This window comes from Botrytis deweyae (genome assembly GCF_014898535.1).
Source record: "Botrytis deweyae strain B1 chromosome Unknown BDEW_050, whole genome shotgun sequence".
NCBI classification, from domain to species: Eukaryota; Fungi; Ascomycota; class Leotiomycetes; order Helotiales; family Sclerotiniaceae; genus Botrytis; species Botrytis deweyae.
In genome coordinates, this window is record NW_024066257.1 from 71273 (window position 1) to 90553 (window position 19281).

Genomic DNA, 19281 nt, shown 5'->3' on the forward strand with positions numbered 1-19281 from the left:
AAATATTAGAATAAATTGGTATATTTAATAATAATATGTAGTATACTAATAAGTAAAGGGTTACATTCTTATTCTTATTAAGATAAAAAGGAGTAAAGAAAGGAATATTGCGAATAGCTTTATATTATTAATAATTTACTTATGGGTATATAGCAAAACCTTATTATCTTATAGCTTTTTTTTTTTTTTTTTTTAAACTGTATATTGATAATTCTTTTCTTTTATTATATTCTTCCAATACTTTTTTTGTATTATTAAGATTGTAGAGGGCTTTCTATGTATTTTCTACTAATTAATAGTTTTTTTATTAAACTAGGTATTGAATATCTTTATCTTTCTTTTTATATACTATAATCTTTTTTATTTTGTATTTCAAGTAATTATCTATCTCCTCTAATAACAATAGATTAGCGATATTCTATTGTTTATACTATGATTTTAATAGGGAAATATGAAAGATATTATAAATCTTATAGATAGGTGATAATTTGAATTTATATGCTTGATCACTAGTTTTTATATTTATTATTTGAAAAGGGTCTATGAATCTATCCGAAAACTTCTTTTTGGATTGAAGTTACTTAATATTTCGAATACTTAACATCACTTTGTTTTTGATATTATATTACTAGATTATTGTACTATTTGTATTCTTTAATTTTCGGTTTATAGCTATTTACCACAATTCTCTTAATTTTTCTCTTTCTTCATTGAGGGAGGCGATTTGCTTATATACTACTAATGCTTTTCTTGTGGTATCAGTATCCTTGTTGATGTAGTGAAATATTGGTAGAAATCCATATATTATTTGGAATAAGCTTGTATTTATTATATTATACCACGTAGCATTATAAATAAATTCTACAAATAGTAGTAATAAAGATTAATTATTTTATCGATAATTAGAATAACAACTAATATAATAAATCAGATTCTAGTTCTATTGTTCTGTTTGCCCATTAATCTGAAAGTGGAATATAATAGACAATTTGTGTCGTATTTACAAATAAAAAAGAAAACTATTTTAAAACTTGTTTACAAATTATAATCCCCTATCTGATATGATATTTTCCAATATTCCGAAGTCTTTAAATATACTCTACATCAGCATTTGAGCAAGTTCTGGTAAGGTAATCGTTTTATTAACGGGTATGTATCGGGCAAGCTTTATAAATCTATCGATAATCATTAAAACCATATTATATATATACTTACCCAATTTCGATGGGGGTAGATTTATAATGAAATCCATAGTTATCTCTTTTTAAGGTTTATGGGGAATAGGGAGGGTTTATAACTTACTATAGGGCTTATGCCTTTTAACAACGGTACGCTGGTATACCACACATATTTTAATATATATTTTTATATTCTTTTTTATTAAAGGCTAGAAGTATTTAGATCTCAAGATTTCTAAAGTTTTAGAGATATTCTAATATCCATTTATAGGGTTATTGTAATAGGTTTTCAAAATCTTTATTTTTAAAGTAAAATCTAACGGTATGTAGATGTTTTTATTATATTTAAAAAGTCTATTAATACCTATCTATTAAAATAAAGTAATTCTAGTGGAGTGTAGTTTTTAATTCAGATACTCTTTATTTTTTATAAAATCATTATCTATTTAAAAACACAATAAAGCATTTCTTATTGTTTCTGATATTAGCTTAAATATTGTTTTATCTTCTACTAAAATACAAATTATTTAATGTAATATTAATTATTTATAATTAATTTTAATTAATAAATATTTGAGTTTATGGAATAATAGGCCATATTTTTCTTTTTATAAGAGACCTATAATGTTATATAGAAGCTCTATCTTCTTAATAGAAGAATTTTGAAATAGATTTATAATTATTAATCTATTCTTCAATTTATTCTAAAGAATTGGAAGTATATCATTTATATTATTTATATTAACAGTATAATTAGGACAACACAACGACCTATTTGTGGAATTCAATCTTTTAATTTTATATATTATTTCGAAATTATATATAATCAAAACCTTTGTTTATCTTGCTTGTTGGTTATTCAGGCTTTTCTTTATTATAAAATACTAAAGGCTATTATAATTCAATTTAACCATAATAATATGTCAACTTTCTATTGCATAATAGCGCCACTATATGAAAGCGATATATATTATTAATAATTCTTAATTATAAATGAAATATCATTATTCTACTAAATTTAGTTTTCTTGAATAGAATACAATAAAGTGCCATTATTGGATCAATGTCTTTTTAATTCCTTTCAAAAAGAGTTATAATAATATGTAATCTAAAGTAAAGATCGACATATCAATTTCAATTATTATACAAAATAAGGGGTCAAAATACCGGAGAATAGATACCAATGTAAAGACTTTCTTTAATACTTCGAATACCTTTTGTATTTCATTAATTTATTTGAATTCGATTATTATTTCTCCTTTCTTTGTTTTCTTCAATAATGTGGTTATACTGTGAGTTATTGCTGAGTAAGCCCTGATAAACCATCAGTAAAAATTCGCGAAATCAAGAAATACTTATATATCTCTAAGACTATTAGATATTAGTCATTTCACTATAATCTGAATACAACCTGGTTCCATAGTAATGTTTATAGGCAAAACAATATATTCCAGAAATTTCATTTTATTAATATAAAAGATATATTTCTTTAACTTTGTATAGAGCTTGTATTCAATAAATTATATAAAAACCTTTTGAATATCTATTGTATGTATAGCTCTATTTCTTGAGTAGATCAGAATATTATCAAGATACATTATATAGATACTATCCATCAAGTTGGATAAGATTTGATTAATATATATCTGAAATATTACAGGGACATTAATAAAACCAAAAGATATTACTCTATATTTATACTAGCTATATTATATACAAAATACAATCTTTTATTTATTCCTTACTTTTATACAAATTCAATAATAAATATTCTATAAGTCTAATTTAATGAATATAATATCTTATTGAAATCGGTCTAGAGATTCATTAATAAAAGATAGGGGGGTTCGATCCTTTTTAATAATCCGGTTAAGCCCTCAATAATCAATATATAATCAATAGCCTCCTCTCTTTTTTGGAATGAATATAATAAGCATCCCTACTGAGCTAATAGATCTTTTTATTCATTCTTTTTTTTGGTATTTATTTAAATACTTTTATAATATTACTAACTCTTTTTTTAATAAAAAATAAATCAAGCCCTAAAAGAAAGTTGAACCAAGTTTGAGATTAATACAATACTCCATTAAATAGTATTCAAGTAGAAAGTTACTTTCATCTTCTAAAAAAGCCTTCTTATACTCCTAGAATTTTTCTGATATTTTATATAAAATCAATACAAATATCAAGCGATCCCCTTTTATTTTTGATTACAAGGCCATTTTGTTTAAAAAGATTACAAAAACTGTTTTGCCTTTCTTCATTTTCCAATAAAATTCTTTTATAGAAATAATCTCAAGATTGCTTAAAATAAAGTGATATCGAAATGATATCGACTTCCAATCAATATCAGAATTAACTATTTATAATTATAAAAAACCTAAAATAACATCTATCTATAATAAATTCAATATTACTAATATAAAACTATAAATATAGATTCTCTTTTCCCCTTTTTTATTTTTTATTTCAATAAGGAATTTATAATCCCTATACAATATAATTACAATACCATTTACTGATACAAGGAGAATGCTTTTCTTGGTAGGAATTTAATCCTATTCAATACATTTACTTTGTTATATAATATTAGCTTATACTCCTAAATCGATAAGGTATTGGAATACTATCAGCTTACTATTGTTATTAAAGATTATTATAATTATAAAGATTATCCGCCCTTCTTTATATAGATCCAGTATTAATAAGACACTTATTATAATTACTGGATCTAAGCGTTTCCCATACAGATAGCCTTAGGGGGGTTATTTTGGTACTTGTTTTCTTTATATCTTCCCCCACAATATTTATACACAAAGTCATTCTGATAATTCAAAGTAATATACCCTTTCTATTAGTATTTATAGTATATAGCAGTTTGCATACACTCTGTATACAATACATTAACAGGATGTCTTGATATTTTAAAGGATTTTTTTCAAAAAGGTTGATTTGATTTTTGAATTTCTATTTTAATAATTAAAATCAGATTGTTTTCTAGATAAAAATATTTAAATGGATTTTAATATCGAGAAAATAATTAATTATACTTACAGAATCAATATAAATTCCCTACATCTCTTCCTCGAAATAATTTCTTTATACTTTTTAGTTTACAGATTTGTTTTATAAGCTTATTACACAATTCAGATTATTATAAGGATTTCGATATTTTCCTAACTATATTGGATAATAGATCTATTAAAAGCCTCTCAATCTGAATACTTTCCACCTCCTACTTGATGTTCTTTTTAAAGTTTTTTAGATAAATTATGAATACATTTATAGTTTCTTCTTTTTTTTGTTTTATATATATAATCTTTTGAATTATTTATTATTATTTAATCCCTTTATTTATAATAGTATTATACATATACTCCCTAAAGTTTTTTTAATTTATTTCTTTATAACTTGATTTGCTTATATATTAACGCTAAATTGCTAGGGATTGTTGTTTAAAATATTGAATAATATATTCTATTTTCTTAATATCAATAGGAAAATAATATCTATTATTACTTCAAAATATAATTTTTGCCTAAAAAAAGAAATTCTTAATTTTCTTGATATTCTTTTCTTTGTATTATTTTAATCTTTACAATTTCAATAGTTTTCCCTAATTAAGGTTAATACCCTAATGGATTGTATTCAATATAACTGTGGGTTGGTTATGCTTGATCAAAGTGATTGTATATAAGATGTAATCCATAGCCACCCTATAAGCTTCTTTCATAACTGCTATTTCTTTTTTTATTTCTTTAAGTTATTAGGCTAATAATATATTCTTATTATTACCAGAGGAGTGTAATTAGGCTAAGTGGGTATCACTACCAATATTTTACAGAAATTAATTAATAGTTTTACCGGATTGGTTTTGAGTTACACTACAAATATCCCGCTTTTCTTTTGGGATAAATATTCTTCTTGTTAAAATTATAATAATATCGATAATTACTTAATTAAAAAATAATTAATGAATTATTTTATATAAAAGAATAAAAAGAATTATTAAAATAAATAATAATAATAAATTAATTAGATATAATATAATATAAAAACTTTTTATTAATTTTTCTAAACTATAAAAATTCTATAATTTATAATTATGTGTGGATTGGTATTAGTCCGAAATAGCTTTGCAAGAGCTATTTATATACTCTTGCTAGTTCTTACACGGATTGACCGTAACAATTGAAGTGTTTTAATTATTCTAAATCTGTTTTATTATTTGTCTATTTATTAGATATAGATTTAATAGCCCAATCTATAGGAAAATCGGTTTCGGTATATTAATTAGAAAGATAAACCTGTCTTTGAATCATTAGAAATGGGGGTATAGTTTCACTTTCCCTATTGCTATATATAATTGCTGTAGTCTATTCTTTATTGCCTGATTGTATTACCTTGCTTCTACTATTTCGTTCAGTACTAGTTATAACTATTTCGGAGTATATTATATCTATCATAAAGCCCGTTTCATCGAAATTATAGAAATCGCCATCCAAAATGCTATATTTCGCTTGTATATTCGTAACCAATCGAAACCACTTTTCAATAAGTTTAAAATCTTCGCAGAGAGCCCTTTAAAAGTCATAAATACAACTAAAACACATCTTTAATTCGATTCGACACTTTACAAATCAATACATCCAAAGCTTCCCAACACACTTTGCACCCCTCGATTCGAGAATATGATTCGCTATATCTTCCACATTTCTTAATTTAGATAGAAAACCTCTCGAATCCATATCAAGAATATATTGAACAATCACTTTCTCTTCTAATTCTATAATATTATAACAATTCGCCCAAGTTTCTGTACAAAGTGATAAACCGTCCATTCTGTGTTGAAGAGTTATACGAGGGATATTATAGAGCTTAGAAGCTTTTCGAATGCTGAGTTTTTTATCTTTATGAATAGCTTCGATAGCAAGAAAGATTCGGGCTTCTTGATTAGTTGATTCCATAATAATTGATTGATAAATCGCGTGTAGAAGTTGAAGGTGTGAATTGAGGGAAAAGTGGCCCACTCGATGATATAGCCCACTCGATGATAAACCACGTTAATTATATTATATTCCTGTTAATTACCAAATCGTACCAAACACGCCCCAAAGTATATATGTAAAACATTGTGAGTACTTGCTGTGCCCTATGGCCTCAAAGACTTCCGACGATTACGTGAGTTCCCGCAAGGAAACTCAAGGTTAATTCTCAGAAGCCGACTTTTTACAACAATTACATTTCCGGTTTAGCCCCGATGCATAACCTTAAATAGAACAAAAAAATACCATTCGCTAGTAACTTACTCGGCAAGTAATCGCGTGCTATGTAGAGGTGTGGTTGTTCCTTCGCAGAGAGATTAAAACACCCCTGCGCCTCCTTCCTTCCTTTAGTCTTGAGGCTGATTGCTCCTTTGAAGCAGTGGTAACGTGCAGGTAGATCGTTCCGACGCCAATATTCGTCTCCACCAGAGGTGGATATGACAATTCTCTTGGAGTGACTCCCAAATTATCCCACAACATCACCGAAGAACTGTGCCCACCCAAAATCCTGTCCATTTAAGCCTCCGAACAGGTCATCTCCAATAGTCCCTGTCCAATTCTGTGTACTCGAAGATACACTAGGGTGATCAACAACACGATGGAGGGATTCCAGAACCATCTGATCTTCACGCTTCATATCTATGAATCGATTGACCAACATTTGCGCAGTATGTAAAGCCTCTCTCGACAGATGGGTATCCCATGATTTGCTAGCGAATTCTAGAGTGTCCATGGCTTGGGGTAGAAAGGATATGCTCTGACGCGTGTTTATCGACAGGAGTAGACAAACCGTGTTGAATGGAACGCTGACCACGTTCCACCAAGGAACTCGCTTGTCTGACAGATTTCGGGACTCCGCAAAGGCACTGCGAAGAACTACCATTATAGTATTTAAGACGGAAGAACTGAATTTCGAATGAGTTAGGTGTAGTTTTCGAGAAAGACACAAAACAACATCTGCCTTGATCATGGTCAGTCCCGAATGATTACAAGGCAAGATCGCCAAATGTTCAATCGCTATTCGCAGGGCATCAGGGTCAACGTCTGAGATAGTGCAATATGATAGTCGTTCCGCCATACCAATCAAGTCGCCGATTGAATCTCCTTCTTTAGCGATAGGCTTTTGGCATCTAACATTGTCCAAGGAAACCTTTGAACGGCCGTATTCGGCAGCGAATAATTGGTTCAGGGACATCACGATCCAAAAGACCCGCCGACGTAATTCCAATACATCTGGTGAGAAGACCTTTCTGGATCCGTCAACAGCGAAAACAACAGTATCCAATTCTCGATGAAGGCCAATTGATTCAGCCAAATGAACGGTCGTAAAGATTGCCAATGAAGACAAATTGGGACGACTCGTGGACCGAAGGTAAAGAGCCCGTAATGTCCATGCCATCACATGTTCAAGAGACATATCGCCATGCCTCTGAGATCCTTGCTCCAGCAAGCATCGGCCATGCTCGAAGACATCACTTTCAAGCATAGATGCAATCTGTCTCGTGAACAATGCACCCAAAGTCACAACCCCACAGATAAGTGCCTCGAATCCAATACTTCCCGTATCATCTTTCCAAAAAAGCTCACATCTGTGTTGAAACTTTTCCTTTTCTAGAAATCCAAAAACGGGGTTAATGTGTTCAAAATAAACATCTATTGCTGAAGATGCAAATCCCCAAGAACAAAATTCGTGTAAACGCATATAATTCGGTTTCGGTGCTTCTGACCGGATGCCAGCATTCCATGCATAACTGTGCAACCGTGGAGGTGTGGCCATCTCCAGTTCCATTCCTAGACATCTCGGGAATGCGATGGCACTATTTGCGCTGGTAAATCTGCATTTGTACGGCTCCAAAATCGATAAATCATTTGTGGTATCATTGCTAGCAGTGCCTTGTTTAATGTCTTCCTGGTGAAACAATTTGGCTGCAGTTTCTTCTGGTTTTCCATTGATTACAAAAGCAAGATTTGAATGTTTTCCTCCCCTTTGTGTAAGATCAGAGGATTCAGCACTCGATGCAACTGTATTGGAAATGTTCTGAGATTGGGATCCTTGGAATGTTGGCTCATGAGATAGCTTTGCTTTCTTCATGGAGCCAACTGGCGTTATATTGGGAGAGAAGCTACACTCGTATTCATAACCTACACACTCTGAACATGGTGAGCAACCATCGCATTTCCGCTTCCTCTTACGGCAACTATCGCATGCATTTCGGGCTCGAATACGTTTTCGGGGTGGATCCTGCATGAGGGTCTATTGTGTAACGGGACACAAAACAAACAAACAAGTAGATAGTACCTAAAGAGCTTAGGACTTATCATATAACCTTAGTTGGGTGGTAGGAGTCCAGGTAATTTGTACAACGAGATACAAAAGATATATACAATACAGAAGATGGCTGACTTGATTCATAGTAAGCGGAGCTGAATTAGATGATAGAAGATCACGTGTACATGATTAATAATAGGAGCTTGGTTATCTTCGTATTGATGGTCTACGAGTATATTATTTATAATCCACTATGTGGGGGTTTCTCAGCTGGCTTCCGATCTAGGAATGAGCAAGCCATGGATGTTCTTTCTTGGAGCAAAAAGAAGACAGGACAAGCAAAAAAAAATCCAAAAAAATCGCAGTCCTGTGATCTCAGCTTCAAACTGAGTATGGAATGAAGGAATGTTCATTAAAGAACCTCCTAATAGGAATCGAACCAATATCTCCAGAATCAAAATCTAGTGTGCTAACCATTACACCATAGGAGGATTGCGTGTTTGTTGTATATTTCAATGTTTTTTATAATATATTCTTAAAAGATAGAGAACTTCTATCTATGTGCTACTGCCGATATCCACGTTAAAATGATTCCACTCGAATTAGACCTTTACGTAATTATTATTGCGATGTTAATGTTAGAGCTTTCATTCTCTAAGACGTTCTAAAGCATTTCAAACAATTTGATCTTCAAAATCTATTTATCTATATCGTATAGACAATCCAAATAATTCTTTTAAACAATTCGAATAATTGAAAGTATTTCAATTTTTGAAATCTATTTTATTCTTTTAATTTTTTTAAATATATAAGGATTCAATCTCTGAAATATATTCAAACTTCTATCCCCTAGACTGCGGGTTACGGCCGGTATATATAGCCCGTATACAAACAAGAATATTAATAACTTTATAAATTATATTATATATAAAAACTATTTAATTGAGATTAAAGATGAGAATTTAGTGATTTAGTAATAATTAAAAGATTTATTATAGATTTATATATTTTATTTTAAAAAAAAAATTGATATAAAGTTTTTAAATTCTATTATATTTCTATATTCAAGATAATATAATCTACGATTTCAAGAGCTTTTCGATTATAATACTTTGATTGGCTAATGAGGCATTATAAGTGGAACCCGGCCGTAACCCGTAGTCTAGGGGATATACTTTAAATCTTTTAATTCCATTCAGGAATTCAAAGCTATTGATTATCGAATTATAGTCTAGAGTATCGAATGCCTTGAAACTACATCTACCGACATTTGAATCTCTAAAATGTGTTCAATTTCTGAAATATATCCATTCTTTTACATGATCAGAATGAATGAGAGGAAGCTAATCTCCGGAATACATTCAAACTTCTGAATACTTTAAATGTTCCAATTCCATTCAGGAATTCAAAGCTATAGATTGTCGAACTGCAATCCAGAGTACGAAATTCTTTGAATATTCCAGCTCCATTTAGGAATTCAACGCTTTTTATTATCGAACTACAGTTCAGAGTATTAGATCCCTTGAATCATATTTCTACATTTCCATATGTCATGTACTATCTATCAAGTAAATAGAATTCGATGGCAGCCTAGCAAATCTTACAGATGTAAGTAATTTCATGGCGAACACAAGGCTGCAGAATTACACAGCATGAAGCCTGGAGGGAAGTTTCTCCAGTACTACACTATCTGTCATATTTATCCATATGTATATATTCTCCGCATTCCTAGAGAAAACAAGTGTATCTATCATCTCATCCATCGAACCTCATCACAATGGCCCAATTAATAAACAATCCCGGCACTCACAACCCAAACTTGAATATGGACGAAATTCTGCCTAATCTATGGATCGGAGAGTGAATCAAATTTCTATTCTCTCCATTTCGTCCATCTTACTAATACCCTCAGTACACTTTCCACATACAATATCTCCAATCTCCAAAGCAAAAATATATGTACAATCATATCTGTAAATGATCAACCTCTTCCTCAATGGCTTCGTACCCGCTATCTCGAACTTGGTTTCTCTCACCATGGCTTTCGAGTACAAGATGATGCGCTGGAAGATATTCTATATATTATGAACGATGTATGCGAGATGATTGACACATCACTTCGTCAAAACAAGGGCGTACTAGTTCATTGCGGACTCGGGATTAGTAGATCTGGAACGGTCGTTTTGGGATATGGTGAAATTACTCTCTTTACCCTTACTTCGTGGGTCATGATATTGATTCGACTAACTTCGTATGCAGTAATGCGAGAGAGGACTTTGGATCGAGACGAAGCTCTAGCTCTCGTGCGGCAGAAGAGATCGCGGGTGCAGCCTAATACTGGGTTTTGGGCACAGCTGAGTATATGGCATGATTGTCATCATGATGTGTTTGAGAATTTCGATGGTGAAATCTTGGAAAAGAAAATCTATCGAGAGTGGAAAGAAAAGGCTGCGATGGAGATGGGTAGTAGAGTGAGCAATCTTACTCAATCTCAATCATCAATTGGAGGACAGAGATAGCTGAATGTTGGAAACGATTTGATGTTATGGAGTCTTGAATCTTTGACAGGATAGTGTGTATAATTGATAGTCCGAAGAAGTGTGAATGTTTGGGCTCTTTCTATTCATGGGGATGAGACGAGAATACTTCGATATTCAAAAAGATCTGGTGATTTGAAAGCCGTTGCTTGATATTCGTTAAGAAAAAATCGATCATCCATATAGAACGAATAAAAAGTGGGAAAATTTTCAAGAATTCTTAATATCTGGTAAAACAATGTTCAGAAAACAAGCATCGATCATCACAAAGACCTCCAAAATTAATAGAATCTCTTTCCATAAGATCAGATACGTAATATCATCGATTGCAACCCACTATCAACATTATTGCAATTACCATCGCCTAACTCAAAATTTCCCTTCATCTCCCCAAAGCCTCCTCGACAATCTTCGCTACCCCAATAATCTTTTCCTCCTCACATACTCTCCCCACAATCTGTATCCCAACCGGCGCACCGTCATAAATCACCTCATCATACGCGATCCAATTCCTCAAATCCTTCTCACTAACGGGTACATAAACATGATGTCCATCCACATCCTTATCCGCATGAGTGATTGGAAGAACCAACGCCGTATAATCCAAAAGATTGAGAACTTCCGTATACGCTATATCCATCAGCATGATATTCCTACAACAAATACTACTGTGTCATGGAGCACATACCGAGATGTTCCCATTTCCCGGGTATAACAGCTGCATGAGGAGCTGCGGGCATTAATACTGCGTCCACCACATTCCCATCTGCATCTGCTGTACTATTCCAATAATCAGAGTAGACTTGTCTATAATCTCGGAGTTGGAGTGCGCGATCTTGATATTCGAGAAGAGACATTGGTGCTTTTAACGTGTAAAAGTTTTGTAAATCATTAATCAATGGCTCTCCGGATATTGCTAGTTGTTGGTGAATATGATGGGATCCATCTGCATTCATTATTGCTGGCTGATAAATTGATTTTCTATTAGTTCCTAAGTATATACTTGTATAGCGAGAAAACTTACGTGAAGTCGCTCGGGTACACTATGAGATGGTGGACACCAATCTATGACCTGAACACAATATTAGCCTGCTGTCCTACAATCATACATCATAATAAGACAAATACCTCGTGTCCTGCATTCTCCAGAGCAGTCACAACCATTTCCAATGCCCGTGTAACAGGTGGGTGAGGCTGAATCATTCCATCCCACCAGAAAATGCCAAATCTGAGCCTTTTCCCGGCTTCAGGTCGATTCTCTTTACGCCAGGGCATTGGAACGACGGCTGGATCGCGAAGCCAGGGGGATGTGCACAAAAGGCTACTCATGACTAATTCTAAGCCATCGAGGGAACGTGAAAGGAACCCAACTGAGGAGGAGATTAATGTTTGCCCGGGGTTCTGCGGTTGGCTAGTTAGTATGACGGTAAATACTTAGGAGGGAATATTGTATTTGAAGTACAGTATTGGCAACCTCTCGGTAAGAGAATCTATTATGAGTTGGCTTGATGCCATAGATACCACAGAATGCAGCTGGTACGCGGATAGAACCGGCTATGCTGAAGTTAATCATGGGTTTAAAGGTATGTAGAATAGATTAGATACCAATATCAGTACCTATGCCCAATGAACTCCCACCCATTGAGATAAGCGCTGCTTCACCTAGAGCATATTGTCAGATCAATCGAATTCACACTGGGAAATAATTTGTATCCTCATACCCCCAGAAGAACCACCACAGGAGAGAAGTCGATTGACTGGATTGAGTGTCTGGCCTATGATATTATTGATAGTTTCGTCATACTGAAAATTAATTAGCTTGCCACTTTCACTCAACTATGCACTAAAGCTTACGAGAACGGTTTGTGGCAAGCTGGTCTTCCTAACTGTCAGTAAATATTCAAACTAGAATATGATGGGAGATACATACTTTACAGAAGACTACCGCACCTTGTTCCTCTAATTCAGAGATTGTCTGGCTGTTTACCATACCTACCCTATTACTATTATCATCTCCCTCAAAAGTGCCAATCCATCCAACATAGCCCATGGTAGTATCCGATCCCTTTACATGAAATTGATCTTTGACGCTGATCGGAAGACCATGAAGAGGCCCTCTGACGGACCCCGCTTCATTTTGAAAGGATTCATCCAAATTTCTAGCCTTTTCCACTGCTTCAGGTATCATTATGTTAAGCAAGCAAGGATTCTATTTTAGTGAGCTTTATATCCATTGTCGATGGTAGAGAATCAAACATACAATTTGGTGAGCAATGCAAGCAATTTTGCAAGAAGCCAGGACACATTGAACAGCAGTCCATTCTCCACTCCTAAGCTTTCTTAGAATTGAGATCGAATCATGACTCAAGACTTCTTGTTCGAATCGATTGAGATACTTGCAAATAACAGACGATGTAATATTTCGCTGGGCTCTTGCATCTGCAATTTCATTTGACGAGAGTCTCCATTCTCGAGGGATTTTCTCTAGAATTAAAGAAGCCCTTTCTGTTGCTTGAGCTTGCCAAGATGAAGACATGGCTTTTGCTTTTCTCTGCGGTGAAAGAAAAGGCTTCTATATAGCTGTTGATAACGTTCGATCTAGGAAAAATGATACTTCCAAGTCTATCGCGACAGGAGAGGCAAATTTCAGAAGTGCTTCTCTGTTCGCAAAGACAAGTGACCAAAAAGTTACTTATGCAATGTTGTGTGATTGAAGTGGCGTTACCGTTGGTGTGTTGGGTCAGGTTTGCCGTCTGTCCAGACTGCACTCCTATTTGAGATTCGAGTTTGGAAATTCTGGAGATGCTATTGTTGATTTCATAAATTTATTATTTCAAATCAAATGAAAGTTAAAAAACTCAATATGTGGAAGCATTCGAAGAAACTGAGTGTTTTAAGATTTTCAATTGTTGGACTGTAGTCCGGACTATGGGATACCCTGTGTTGGGTGTAGTTACACTGCAGAGTGAATCCATCTGATGATGGATAGTGAAGACCAGATTCACTAACTCCGGACCTGATTGGTCGGACTCAATAGCCGCCATCGTCTTTGCATATCTATCAGCTGTGATATTTCGCAGTAAAGCTGCATAACCAAGTACAAGATACATAGATTACTTCAAGGACAAAAGAAAGAAGAAAACTTCAACTTTGGAAGACTTTTCACATCATTCATCAAAGGAAATTGGTTTACATGTGGAAGTAAGAGTTGCCAGCAAGCCCCTAGCTTCATCTCGCAAATTTCACCATTCTTTCTCAATCAGAATCTGCATCATCCTCCAATTCTTCAAACCTCCCTTGTTGCAACGCTTCCTCCATCGGGTTTGTCGCAGTGATGATTCCATTCTTCTTCAATCTAATAGTGTGTTAGCTTGTGTGATCTTTTACTTGGGAAGATTTTAAATACCGATCAAACAATACAAATAATCTTTCAGCCTCCCTCTCTTTCTCTTCCTGGCTCATCTCAGGAAGTTCAATCTTCTCCTCTGCTTCGAGAAGTTGCCCTGTAATAGGATTGACTGCTTTACCACTATCGTGGCTGGGCCTTGTCTTACCATTACCTTTATCATTTTCCGTACTCCACGCTTCAAAGGCATTTTCTGGGATAGGGACATTGTGCTGGAACAAGAAGCCAGAGGCAAATCCGTAGCCGAGGTTCTGAACAAACGTGCTAGCGTCCTTGTCAGACAGCTCAAACAGTAATGCAGATATAGATTCCCGAACTTGGGGCGCCATGGGACTTGTTGATAATTGAATCAAGCGTGCAGACAATGACTCTCCTCTGCCTACAGGTTGTTCACGGTCTTTGTCACTTGGAAGTAACCGGGTTTGCATGAATTGGTGAACTTCGGAGGGACCGATCTCGTATGTTTTACGAATGAGGGTGAGTAGTGGTGAGACAAGTTGCTCAAGTTCTTCGTCTTGGTATTTGTTGATGGAATGGTCGAGGAGTTCAAGAAACTTCTCGACATTTAAGTTCGGGCTTCCTTTAGGAAACAGCACGTTAATATTTCCTGGGTCTTCAAGAGGTATGTTGATAAGAGTGTTGACGAGTTGCGCGATAGGAGAATCTAGAGGTGCGTTCGGATTCGTCTCTATTTTATGAAGAATGGATAAAATATGAGGAAGTGCTTGGGAAAAACTGGAGTTTCGTTGGGGACAAAAATGTGTGATGTTAAAAAGAAGCTTAAGCGATTCAGCAAGAGCCATATCCTCCATGGGATCTGATTGTTTGACTTTCTTCTGCTTCACACCGTGAAGCTTATCATGGTTCGCAATATTGTGTGAGATGGTGTCTGCCAGATGACACTGATCGATGAGATTCTCAATGTTTATCGTGGTACCGTAAGTTGTAAGAAAGATAATTCTAGACAACAAAAATTCGTCATCAATAGATGCAATTCTATCTTTGAGTAGAGCGCAAGCCCTTTCATCGTAACCCAAGCTAACCAATATCTGTCGTGTATCTGGCTTAAGGAGGAGGGCGTTTGCGAGGCATCGAAGCGCGTTTCGAGAAGTAGTTTTGGAAGGGCTATTGAAGGCATGCTTTGAAAGAGTCTCGATTCCCTATTGCAAAAATTAGGAACGTCTTGCGTTTAGATATGCGTGACCTACCTCTTTGGTAAATATCGGGTCTGCATTGGTAGGGTCACGACCATAAACCTTCAACTGCTCCAGGAGCGCATCTCGTTCTGCGAGGAGGAATAAGTATATCTTAGACTATGCGAAGTCAATTCATACTCACGATGCGGTAGAAGGCTAATCTTCTCTAAATCCGCCTTGAGGCTTTCTACAATTTTGGTAACGTCCGTCAATTTTGCTGTCAATCATTGTCAGCAAATGATAGCATAAACTTCCATCGCATTTACAGATATACCTTCGCCGGTCAGCTCCTGGGAAGATAATGATGTTCTAGCACTTGAGATGGACATGTTAAAGGGTTGAAAACGAAGTAAAGTTTCCGAAACTTCGTATCAGTCTCATATGATGCTCGCAGATTGTGAATCTACGAAAAGAATTCCAACGTGGAGTCTCTTGGACAAGACCTCACTCCACTGCCCGCTCACTTGGACCCGTTGCTCAAATATACTCCGCGGCGATTATTAGCAGATGGCGCACTTGAAAACAAGTTTTAAATGCAGGCTGCAGGTGTTACAATCTCTCTAAGCCGATCGTGTTTCAATTTTCTGCCGATGCTGTACTTTCCTCCACTTATCTGGTATTCTTTCGATGGGTACCGAGCGACAACTTTAATTTGGGTCGTACAAGAAGAGCCACGGCACACGACGCTTAGAATCCAGTCAATGAAGTGGGCGAAGATAGCAATTAACGCATAGCAATTTACGAAGCGTGGAAGGAACAAGGTGGTGTGTAAGAATATTGCGTCTGTTGTGCAATATGGTATGAGTAACGTCGAGATGCTTGAGGTCCAGAGCGAAACAGGCGTCCTGGAGATTCGGATTGGAAATCGTACAACAAAAAGCTTTCAATTCAAGCCTGTTGGGTCAAACAATTGTATGAACATTGGATTCGAAGGACAGTAATGACTTCAGTGACTTCAGTGACTCCAGCCTTGAATTCTGCCAACATATTGCTTTTCTTGGGTTAGCGCATTGACATCGGATGGGCGGTGTAGTTTCACGTGACTTGATCTCTGCTGCAATGAAAGAGGCTGTACAATGTACCTGGCCGGCTAGATAGATCCAGGAGTATTCTCCGAACTTTTATTTACAACATATATATGTCTAGTATCTAATATCTAGCTCGAGCCTAGGTAGTCGTCTCGAAAAGTTAAATGCAATACACACCAGATCAATTGAAGCTCTTCATAATTAGTAATTTATATCTCTTTTTTTGATTCGTCTCAGTTCCTCTTATTTTCACTCATACAGTTACATACAACTTCAATTGGATTACTACGAAACCCAACCTTGAATACGATGCTGTCTTTACTTGCGGGAGCTTATCATTTCCGGGGAAAGCTCTCGGGTCGGCGCATGCGTAATCATTGTTCCAGTCTAGCGGAATACACACTACTGGTGATTAGGTCAGGAGACTGACTTAAGAATTAAGTAAATTTACCCCGAATTTGGTGTCGTCATCAAAGTCAAGACATTCTTCTATCTTATCATAGCTGCTTGTTGGTAGTTATTGAAAGAATGCTATCATATCGCTGTCATAACATTGTCGTAATAGCGTCATTAGTTATATGATTATCAGACAAAAGAGCATGCGACAGTTGTGAATCTCGTGCAACAACCAGCCTCGCGTATACCCAGATGCTGGTCTTCGTACCAGATATAGTATGTGTGCAGATGAAAAGTCCCCTCATCTAGTTTGATAGTTCAATACGACCTCGAGGGGATGATCTTTGTCTCTAGATTTGATGAATGTGGAGAAAGGTCCGGCAAGCTAAACTCTAAAGCTTCACGCCGTCGTTGAGATCATGGCTTTGCCATCATACTTTTTCGAGTGCCTGCCTCTGCTATAATCTGGGATTGGAAGCTTAGTGTCTCGAAACCCAGTCTAGAAGGCTTTCTCTGCCACTGACATTCTCTTTTCTGACCCAGATTGTTGGAATATACATACGGACTCACAAGACTCAAACATAGTCATGCCTCACGAACTCCAGCCACAGTGTTAAACCTGGTCATCGATATTCACACTGTTTCTGACATTATAAGAAGCTCCACCTTGGCACGAGAAGGGTTTAATAGTATACCAGTATAGAGAACAACTTCCAGAGCAGACAACAGTTTCACATCCACTTAATATCTGCAGCAATGACTACTATCTCGGATGCGATCGCAAGGCAGAAGAAGGAGAACGTTCTGTGCCCACCCGAAATCAAAACAGTCGAGACTGAAGTTACTGCCAGCACGCTTACCATAGAACTTGTCAATCAAAGTTCTTCGAGCACCGTCTACGCATACGTGACTGGCCTTGCCATCAACAATAACAATTCCGTGGTGCTCCTGCAAGCTGATGGGTCGACCTTGTACTACCCTACAAACCCATCATCTAACGGATCTGCCTTGACAGAAGACTGTGCCATTCCACTTGGAGAACCAGGGTCTACTACGAAGGTCACTATTCCAAATATTGCAGGCGGTCGGATTTGGTTCTGCATCGAAGATACTTTGACATTTCTGCTCGATGTTGGGATTGCAGGGCCTGCATTGGTTGAGCCCTCCGTCAACAATACCTCTGATCCAAACTACTTGAAAAATTGGGATTTTTGTGAGTTTACATACAATAGCTCCGAGCTATTTGCAAACATCACCTACGTCGATTTTGTGTGCCTGCCTGTCGCTTTGACACTGAAAAGTACAAGTGGTGCAGTGAAACACGTTGGAGGTTTACCCTCAGATGGACTAGCGACAGTTTGCAAAGGTCTAGTAGCACAAGATGCGATCGACGGGGCCGGTTGGAGCCAGCTCATTGTGGAGAATGACGGTACGAATCTGAGAGCCCTCAATCCAACGGCAGGCATTGTATTCAATCCGGTACTGTTCGAAGGATATTGGACCAGTTACATCAATGATGTGTGGGATAAATATGCTAGCACTTCCCTAACTGTCAATACTCAAGCATCGTGGGGAGATGTTTCCGGATCAACCTCCGACCTCACTTCCTTCACCTTTGATAGCATCGGCTCCTTTACCAAGCCATCATCTGCAGACATTTTTGGTGGCGCGACAGGGGCCTTTGCAGCCCAGCCTACCAATACTGACCAACTCTTGAATATTGGCGCAAGACTTGATGCCGCATTCAATCGATCGACGCTTCTCGTCAATTCTTCCCAGCCAGATAAAGAAGTGGTGTCGACATATTACGAAAATGCAATCACGAATCATTATGCGAGAATCGTCCATGCTGCAAACGTTGATGGCCTCGGTTACTGCTTTCCGTATGATGATGTGACACCTGATGGAGGTATCAATCAATGCGGTGCAGTAAATGATTCAACGCCTGCCTCTTTAATTGTGACAGTTGGTGGTAATGACGCACATTCACAAGAGCCGGCTGCGTAAAGGCGACATTAACAACTCTACCGGCGAGAATTCTTCAATTTTACCTTCGATGTCGTCCTCGGAGAGGTCCATTCATTCCGTCCTTTTACTCTTAATGCTGGAGGTTCTATTTTGTTCTCGATACGATTGATACTTCCGCGATCTCGTTTCTGTCGTTGTAGATTGATAGAAGTCCTTGTTTTTTTGGCTTGTTATGTTCGCTATTTCTGATTCAATTTT

At 35.9% G+C, this 19281-nt stretch overlaps 5 protein-coding genes across 5 annotated transcripts; 2 read left to right on the forward strand and 3 right to left on the reverse strand.

Moving 5' to 3' along the window:
• Positions 1–6689: 6689 nt before the first annotated feature.
• EAE98_011580 (uncharacterized protein) lies at positions 6690–8471 on the reverse strand (the record flags this gene model as incomplete). The annotated part of the gene is made up of 1 exon (XM_038959202.1): positions 6690–8471. One exon carries the CDS (start codon positions 8469–8471, stop codon positions 6690–6692), a length of 1782 nt encoding a protein of 593 aa, XP_038804414.1.
• Positions 8472–10269: 1798 nt separating this feature from the next.
• Positions 10270–11011, forward strand: EAE98_011581 (uncharacterized protein; the record flags this gene model as incomplete). The annotated part of the gene is made up of 3 exons (XM_038959203.1): positions 10270–10352; positions 10405–10685; positions 10752–11011. The coding sequence occupies 3 exons, from the start codon at positions 10270–10272 to the stop codon at positions 11009–11011; spliced, it is 624 nt and encodes a 207-aa protein (XP_038804415.1).
• A 400-nt stretch (positions 11012–11411) lies between these two features.
• EAE98_011582 (uncharacterized protein) lies at positions 11412–13565 on the reverse strand (the record flags this gene model as incomplete). The annotated part of the gene is made up of 10 exons (XM_038959204.1): positions 11412–11659; positions 11718–11994; positions 12054–12101; positions 12158–12430; positions 12492–12583; positions 12635–12691; positions 12751–12832; positions 12884–12907; positions 12960–13238; positions 13290–13565. 10 exons carry the CDS (start codon positions 13563–13565, stop codon positions 11412–11414), a joined length of 1656 nt encoding a protein of 551 aa, XP_038804416.1.
• Positions 13566–14284: 719 nt separating this feature from the next.
• EAE98_011583 (uncharacterized protein) lies at positions 14285–15960 on the reverse strand (the record flags this gene model as incomplete). Its single annotated transcript, XM_038959205.1, has 5 exons — positions 14285–14384; positions 14436–15595; positions 15644–15720; positions 15774–15848; positions 15906–15960. 5 exons carry the CDS (start codon positions 15958–15960, stop codon positions 14285–14287), a joined length of 1467 nt encoding a protein of 488 aa, XP_038804417.1.
• Positions 15961–17811: 1851 nt separating this feature from the next.
• Positions 17812–19062, forward strand: EAE98_011584 (uncharacterized protein; the record flags this gene model as incomplete). Its single annotated transcript, XM_038959206.1, has 1 exon — positions 17812–19062. One exon carries the CDS (start codon positions 17812–17814, stop codon positions 19060–19062), a length of 1251 nt encoding a protein of 416 aa, XP_038804418.1.
• Between the last annotated feature and the right edge of the window lie 219 nt (positions 19063–19281).